General features: G+C 44.5%; 1 protein-coding gene across 3 annotated transcripts; it reads right to left on the bottom strand.

Moving 5' to 3' along the window:
- Positions 1-4477: 4477 nt before the first annotated feature.
- LOC146660018 (uncharacterized) lies at positions 4478-6920 on the bottom strand. Of its 3 annotated transcripts, none has more exons than XM_085424023.1 (5): positions 6703-6920; positions 5905-6500; positions 5651-5795; positions 5025-5133; positions 4478-4645 (listed from the first exon to the last, which is right to left on the bottom strand). In XM_085424023.1, exons 2-5 carry the CDS (start codon positions 5972-5974, stop codon positions 4520-4522), a joined length of 450 nt encoding a protein of 149 aa, XP_085280149.1. In that variant the 5' UTR covers positions 5975-6500; positions 6703-6920; the 3' UTR covers positions 4478-4519. The 3 variants fall into 3 exon arrangements, with proteins under 3 accessions (XP_085280149.1, XP_085280151.1, XP_085280148.1); XM_085424025.1 differs by lacking the exon at positions 6703-6920 and having other exon boundaries at positions 5905-6156; positions 6439-6696; XM_085424022.1 differs by lacking the exon at positions 6703-6920 and having other exon boundaries at positions 5905-6696.
- Between the last annotated feature and the right edge of the window lie 1708 nt (positions 6921-8628).

An 8628-nucleotide genomic window follows, 5' to 3' on the forward strand; every position in this document is an offset into this window, starting at 1 on the left:
TGTTTGTTGTCTCATCCTGGACTGTGGTGCTGACACTCACCAGTCCCCGGCCCCCTTCCTTCCGCTTAGCGTACAGCCTCATGTAAGCTTACATATATGTATATACAGGGAGTGCAGAATTATTAGGCAAGTTGTATTTTTGAGGAATAATGTTATTATTGAACAACAACCATGTTCTCAATGAACCCAAAAAACTCATTAATATCAAAGCTGAATGTTTGTGGAAGTAGTTTTTAGTTTGTTTTTAGTTTGAGCTATTTTAGGGGGATATCTGTGTGTGCAGGTGACTATTACTGTGCATAATTATTAGGCAACTTAACAAAAAACAAATATATACCCATTTCAATTATTTATTTTTACCAGTGAAACCAATATAACATCTCCACATTCACAAATATACATTTCTGACATTCAAAAACCAAACAAAAACAAATCAGCGACCAATATAGCCACCTTTCTTTGCAAGGACACTCAAAAGCCTGCCATCCATGGATTCTGTCAGTGTTTTGATCTGTTCACCATCAACATTGCGTGCAGCAGCAACCACAGCCTCCCAGACACTGTTCAGAGAGGTGTACTGTTTTCCCTCCTTGTAAATCTCACATTTGATGATGGACCACAGGTTCTCAATGGGGTTCAGATCAGGTGAACAAGGAGGCCATGTCATTAGTTTTTCTTCTTTTATACCCTTTCTTGCCAGCCACGCTGTGGAGTACTTGGACGCGTGTGATGGAGCATTGTCCTGCATGAAAATCATGTTTTTCTTGAAGGATGCAGACTTCTTCCTGTACCACTGCTTGAAGAAGGTGTCTTCCAGAAACTGGCAGCTTGACTCCATCCTCAACCCGAAAAGGCCCCACAAGCTCATCTTTGATGATACCAGCCCAAACCAGTACTCCACCTCCACCTTGCTGGCGTCTGAGTGGGACTGGAGCTCTCTGCCCTTTACCAATCCAGCCACGGGCCCATCCATCTGGCCCATCAAGACTCACTCTCATGTCATCAGTCCATAAAACCTTAGAAAAACCAGTCTTGAGATATTTCTTGGCCCAGTCTTGACGTTTCAGCTTGTGTGTCTTGTTCAGTGGTGGTCGTCTTTCAGCCTTTCTTACCTTGGCCATGTCTCTGAGTATTGCACACCTTGTGCTTTTGGGCACTCCAGTGATGTTGCAGCTCTGAAATATGGCCAAACTGGTGGCAAGTGGCATCTTGGCAGCTGCACGCTTGACTTTTCTCAGTTCATGGGCAGTTATTTTGCACCTTGGTTTTTCCACACGCTTCTTGCGACCCTGTTGACTATTTTGAATGAAACGCTTGATTGTTCGATGATCACGCTTCAGAAGCTTTGCAATTTTGAGACTGCTGCATCCCTCTGCAAGATCTCTCACTATTTTTGACTATTCTGAGCCTGTCAAGTCCTTCTTTTGACCCATTTTGCCAAAGGAAAGGACGTTGCCTAATAATTATGCACACCTGATATAGGGTGTTGATGTCATTAGACCACACCCCTTCTCATTACAGAGATGCACATCACCTAATATGCTTAATTGGTAGTAGGCTTTCGAGCCTATACAGCTTGGAGTAAGACAACATGCATGAAGAGGATGATGTGGACAAAATACTCATTTGCCTAATAATTCTGCACTCCCTGTATATACACACATATACATACATGTCTACCAGTCTGTGGTGCAGAGGGGGGGTTGGCAGCATCAGTGCCAAAGATGTCAGCATGTAACAGGATCAGCAAACTGGTTCATGAGACTGGAACCATCACTGGCCAGAATCTGGAGGTATTTGAGTGATGAGGGACATTAGAGTCACTGATCCCATCATGGACCGCCCATCTTACTCACTCCACTCCACAGTACCGAGGCAGCAGAGCTCCTTCTCCCTCAGACTGATTCAAACCGTGTGTACATGGACACATACAAACCAAACCAGGCCATAAAGAATGCTTGAGTCCCTTGAGACCTTCTCTATCAAACTGCGGTCCTTATTGCGACAGGTGCTGCTGTTTCTCAGAGGCGATTTGAACTATTTGCTAGATTTATGCTTTCCCAGTCTTTTCCCATCCGGGGTCATATTACCCAGGGCCGGGTTGCGGGGGCAACAACCTAAGCAGAGACCTCCCTCTCCTAGCCACCTCCTCTAGCTTTTCCGGGGGAACACTGAGGTGTTCCCAGGCCAGCCGAGAGACATAGACTCTCCAGCGTGTCCCGGGTCCCCTCCCGGTGGGACATGCCACCTCAGCTGGCTCCGTCTGATGCAGAGATGTAGCGCTCTACGCCCCATCTCCCCGTTATCAGTTCAGTCAAAAAATCCTCACAGATGTTGAGCTGCATACAGATACAGACAGAAGAACTCGATCATGTGTTTCTCAGTGAGTTTGATGTCTTCAGGCCAAACTAGTTTCTCTGCTAGAAAACAAACTGATGTTGAACAGCCCCACTGAAGCTCTGCTGTGTCTGTGAGAGCAGCTCAGCGAAGCTGCTCTCACAGACACAGCAGCAGAATCATCTTAGACATCAGTTTACAGCACAAACAGGCTCTTACTCTTTGCCTGAGGGTCCAGGATCAGTACTGAAGCCTGGAGGAGGATTTTTGGACCGATCGCTCTTCATAGACAGACGGCTGGATCCTGGAGACTCTGCTGTGTCCTCGTCTTCCTCCAAACCGCTCATGTTCAGTCAGTCTGACAGAGAAACCAACAACACTGACTGTGAGTGCAGAACAAGAGTCAGACAAACAAGTCTGTACAAGACTCGCGCCCAAGACTGGGAAACAAAGAAGTGTGAAGGTCAGAGGATAATGAATCCAGAGACAGTCCAGCATTGAGCTGATCCTTCCATATTTCCCCTCCAGCTCACAGAGGCACAGCTGACTCAGAGACTTTGACCACAGAAGAAAAAGAAAATGGGACTAATGCTGTGTTTCTACTTCCTGCTCTGTCGACTGTGGAAATACAGTTTCGTGACTCTGGCAGAGGAATCCACGTGGTCACATGACAGGATGTGCACATTGATAACGTACTTCAGAGAGGTGGGCCTAAGTTTGTGTCTGGGCATATCTTTGTAATCAAATGCAGACAGTGCTGTTCATGCAATGTTATTCATGTGAGACCAACGTTGAGTTTGTGCTGCAGGAGGACACGGATGCACAGTGAAGTGAAGGAACCTGCACACGAGCGCCCCATTCTGTCATCAACAACATTTTTCCCATACACTGTCATTTGAATCAATAGTTCGTCCCATAGAAACTTTCACAGGATGACAGATAATCATCTCACCTGATGGCAACAAGTTAAGATCTGACCCGATCCCTCAGAACACTCCCTCATCGTATGATGTGTCCACTGAGCTCAGCTGATAAATGTCTTCATCGATAGTTCTGCATTTGGACTTTAGATACCGAGCACAGACACCAGGGGGCGTCCAATCAAAACGCTCGAGCCCTGCAAAGCCTGAGCCATGAAATAACTGCCAGGAAATTAAATGAAATCTTAAAAATGTCATTTGTAAATAAAGAAGTATTAGTTTTAATGTGAGAATGTCCCTCCCACTTTGCTTCATGTCTGTGTTCAGTTACCTGTCCCCAGGTGAGGGGCGCACCCTACTATCAGCAACAGGGGGCGGAGTCCACTACAAGCCTCCCTGCAGGTGTTAATGATGTTTTTTCCTGAAGGGGTAAAATAACTTGAAACATCTGCCAAACTAAAACTCGAGGAGTTTCAGTCCACAAGAATCGCTGTGATTCTCTTACCTCTGCAGAGAGGAAGATGACTCGGAGACTCTGAGGATAGAAGGAGGATGAACACTCACCTGGTTTTCCTCCTCCTCTATCACGGAGTCTGAATACTTCCTGTTTCTCCCTCACCTGTACAGAATGGCTCCTCCCCTCTGTAGTTCCAGGTAAACATGTGGTAAAACACAGGATGTATGTAACACAGACCTAAGGGTGCTATCTTTATCTTTAAATTACTTACTGATGGAGTTTTCTAATAGCTTTGATGAAGCCGGGGGTCCCTGAGCCCAAATAATGATTTAATAATCATCAACCCCAATCCGTTTGACACTGAAAGGTTTTATTCGTTTATGATTTTATGAAACCTCCATCCTCTGAACAGGCTCTCAGTCACACACAGACATGTGTAAGAACTGATATAATTTCATCTTGTTTTCAGTAGTCACTGTGTGAACAGCATTTCCCATAAGCCCACAGACATCCAGGGTTACAGCTGTCAGTGTAATGTGAAGAGAGGAAGTGGTGGTGTCTCTGTTCCACAGCAGGGACCTTAGTTCCCACAGACATGCAGACTGTCATCTTTCCTCGTGTCAGAGACGCCTTTAAGAAAGGAGATCCGTAGACATTCTTGTGTATATGAATGTGTGCAGACGTTTGTCTGAAGCTTACAGTTAGTGGGGTGTTTGTTGTGAAGTCTGGAGCCTCCAAGTGGAAGAAAAGACACATCACAGTCTGTGTGAGGGTGGCCTTTATTATCAGGAACTTTGAATCATGTTTACTGGTTCATCATTCGACAGGATCCCAGGTGGCAGTTATCAGAGACTAAGTTGTAGTTGGGTCCTCCAGCACTCACGAAGTCTGAAACTGTCTTTGAACCCTGGAATTCTCTAGAACTGACAGGCTGCAGACAAAAACGAGACAGAAGGTCAGAAAGAATCAAAAGTAAATGTTTGGATTAAAACTCTCACTGAAAGTTTCACGTCAACACAAATTCCAAGAAGAATCAGCGTGCAGGAAATAAAGTGTCTGTTTGTAATCGGGAGTCTGCAGGATCTCGTTTTGGGTTGTTTTTGCCAAACATCTCCTTTTCACTTTGGTCTGGTTCCAATGGTTTCTGTTGGCCACCAGTATACACACCAGCAACGAGCTGAAGGTATTTACTTTTTTTGTCTGTTTTTCCTGACTGTTTGTGGACTTGTTGAACACAATAGAGCCACGTTTCAGAGTTTATGATTAGACTGTAATTAAATGGACATGCTGGTTGTATGTTTGAAGTTTACCGTCCAGGCCGAGCTCATGTGTCGAGCATCAGTCACGACCGTCTGAGAGGATAATCCGAATCCGCCTCCTTTATGGATCAGCCACTGAGAGCCATCATCTAGCGTCACCCTACAAAAGAACGAGAGGTTTGAAGATGCTGCTCTTTGATTTTCACGTTGACGGCTGTCAGAACAATGTTTGTTATTCCAGCACATGTGACGTGTCGACCTCAGTTGGTCTAACACATCTGCTTGCTTTCTGCACAATGAAATCACAACAGCACAGTGATCAGAACGATGCATTTAAGGGTTTCAGCTGTTTGTACAAACTGGAATATGCATTAAAAAAGCTCCACTGTTGTCTTAATGGAACAGTATGATGTTTGTGCCGCCATCCAAAGAAAACATCTGGAGCTTTATTGAATACAAAAATACGACAAACAAGCAAGCACAGGAAACTGTGACTCTACAGTAACAGTCTCCTCAGTTCCCACACTTACAGTGCCAAACGGCACAGAGGGAACATTTTTGTTTGTTATGTTTCAGAATTAAAGTCAAACTAACTAAAGATCTTCAAAAGCATTGAGATTATTGGTTTCAACTTCTGTTTGTTTGTGGAAATGTTTCTGTGTTCAGTGCGGACCGACCGAACCCCGGAGTGGCTGAGTGGTCCCAGTATAACTGGCGTCCCCTCCAGCGGCCTCTTCATCCTCTCAGCCGTCATCACCGGCGAGTTGTAGAGACGGGTCAGGTCCTGACCGGACAGGTCGTAGTTGTAGTTGCTGTACCCGGCTGACAGAAGGAAACGGGAGGTTTATTGAAACTATGCTCTACAAACATCACGCAGCACCACTGCGAGCGGCTTTAAGCCACACGGCGCTTAAACAAATGAAATACTCACGGCCAGACGAGGCGTCCACAGTCAGAGCCAGCAGGGTCAGCGCAGAGAGCAGCGCTTTGAGGGAAGCCATCGCGGGTTTGTCTCAGTCACAGACGTGCACGTAGCAGATGTGAAATGGTCGACTGCGTTGTGACAACAGACACGGACTGGCTGGAAACAGGGTTTATTCCTATAAAACAGAGTGCAGCAGCAAAATCAGTGTCACACAGCGGCAGCAGGCTTCTCCTCACCCAGTGTGGAGTCCGTACAGCTCTGCTTGCATCATATAAAAGAAAATACAACTTATCAAAATAATAATTTTCACAACCGCCACTTCAAAATCAAATATTACAGTGGGGTAAAACAGAGACAATTATGGAATCACTAACAATAACGTATAACATTCAAATTCCCATTAAAATAGGTCAATTGCATAATACATATTCAAACAACTTTTTAACTCTTCCCAACATGGCTGAAGATACTGCTCAGAGCACAGCCTCGGGACATGAGCTCATTATACACATAAAACAAAAACTACACATTTACACATACCTATAAAACAGAGTGCAGCAGCAAAATCAGTGTCACACAGCGGCAGCAGGCTTCTCCTCACCCTGTTTAACACAAGTCAGTTCCACACAAACGGATGATACAACAGATAAAGCGCAGTTCCAAATATCATTTTTCTCACTCAAAGCGATTGAAAACACTTTGAGAGCTTTTAACCCTAGGAGCCAATACTTAACAAAGACAAATACACCGAATTTATATGGATAATTTAGTACAGGGAGAAGAGCTACAGAAAGCGTGCCTCACCAGTGTGGAGTCCGTACAGTAGTGATGTGCGGATCGATCCTGAAATATCGATTCCTCCGATACCAATCATTTATGTTCTAGAATCGATTCTCACATTAAAATATCGATATTTTAGTAATTTAGAGTAAATTTGTAGTTTATCATTAACAGGAACACAGTGGAAAGAAACTATAACATTCGGATTGCCTACATTCAAAGGAACTACTTCCTCTTCCGCCTTTCATAGTCATGTGCGAAATACGGCTGTATAAATGTCTCGCAGCCCCTTGGCGTGCGCACTCACGACAATGGCTGAGCGTAATTGTGCGGACGTATTTTACCTCCACAAACAGCTGAGCCGTGGTTTGCAATAAATGTGGCAAAAAAAGTGAGGTGTTGTGGCTATACTTGCCAACCTTGAGACCTCAGAATTAGGGAGACATTCAAAAGGGCTGTTTGGGCGGATAAATATATTTTACAGGGTTTATTTATCGGATAAAATACGTTAAATGTCACCGTTATTATTGGCCGGCCCGGAAACAGCGGGGGTGTCCAAATTCAGAGGCTGCTTCCACCTGAGGATCCGGCCTTCGCGGTCTAAAGAAAGCCGGGTAGTACGTCACGAGCTCCCTCGGTGGAGTGAAACTGCCGTCTTCTCCTTGCTATCTAAAATATAACCGGGCGCTGACGTAAACTCTTCTGTTTAATCAGTTTTCTGTTTGACGTTTATTCAGCTGTGTGAAAACCCCGGAGGAACCCTCCCGAGGGAATAATAAAGTTTAATTTAATTTAATCTAATCTAATAACTTTAATCTCAGCCAAACCGATTTACTCACGAACAAATAAAACACTGAAAAAGCCAAACAAGAACATTTTTAAGTTATCAAAGTGACTTGTACATCATGTTTAACCCGAGTGGTGAAAGACCGCGGGGGTTTGAAGACGATGTGTCGGCTCAGATATTTGAAGTTTACACAGCTACATTCTCACCTGAAAATATGTTAAAAGTTTTTTTGCGACCCAGAAAGAGAAATAAGAGTGATATTAAAACTAAGTCGCTGCCGTCATTGTTGGAAACTGGAATTGGCTGGGCCGCGCTATGAATTCTGCGATATGGTTTTTCAACTTTGTTGTCCGGGTGGAAAATCTGGAGAAAGGTGGGATTCTCCCGGAAAAATCGGGGGGGTTGGCATGTATGGTTGTGGCAACATCACTAACCTTGTCAAACACCTCAGAGTAAATCATATCACAAAATATGACGAGCGTATGTTGAGGCGAACTGAAGAGGAGGAGAGGGACAGGTGCTGCTAGGGTGAGAGTCTCTCACGGAGTCCTTTAGTCCTCCAGGCAGGCAAGGTGTTCAAATAGCACAACTTTAGTTTTTTTATTTCTATATGATGAACTCTGCATTATTAAGTGATAAGAAGAAGGTATTCTGATGTCCTGTAATCATTATGACGCTATAATTTGAGATACAATAAATAAAATCCGTTTTGTACAAAGTATCGGATCAGTATCGTCGATACCACCCTGAATATTACTTGGTATCGGATCGGAAAGGAAATCAGTGGTATCGCACATCACTACCGTACAGCTCTGGCTAGGAAACCCCACACCCGCAATGTGGCCGCAGGTGGCGTTACACTGATTAATGTCCCACTTCAACAATAACACACGGAACCTTAGTTCCACAAAAATAAAGTTCACACAATAAAAAAGTATAACCTATGTACAATACAGTTTTGAGAATGTTCACAATTCGTACATTATATCTCAGCTACATGCAGCTGAAGTTTCATAGTCCCGACAGCGTGACGGTCTCCCCCCTGCGCTCGTGTTTGTCTCTTGGCAGACGAGCTGGGATTTCCACACTGCTGATGGCAAACAGCAGTTTTCATCATCAGCAGGTCATCGCAGCACTCTGCAGAGAATCAGTTTTCTGTGAGC

This window comes from Rhamphochromis longiceps, linkage group LG11 (genome assembly GCF_057381845.1).
Source record: "Rhamphochromis longiceps isolate RC_006_pf linkage group LG11, R_longiceps_female_GT1.1, whole genome shotgun sequence".
Taxonomy (NCBI): Eukaryota; Metazoa; Chordata; class Actinopteri; order Cichliformes; family Cichlidae; genus Rhamphochromis; species Rhamphochromis longiceps.

Coding starts and splice junctions, on each gene's coding strand:
- LOC146660018 (XM_085424023.1), bottom strand. CDS start 5,974: ATGGCTTCCCTCAAAGCGCTGCTCTCTGCGCTGACCCTGCTGGCTCTG. Junction 5,134..5,650: donor CTCAGCCACTCCGGGGTTCG/GTCGGTCCGCAC, acceptor GTTCTTTTGTAG/GGTGACGCTAGATGATGGCT. Junction 4,646..5,024: donor ACATGAGCTCGGCCTGGACG/GTAAACTTCAAA, acceptor TTTTGTCTGCAG/CCTGTCAGTTCTAGAGAATT.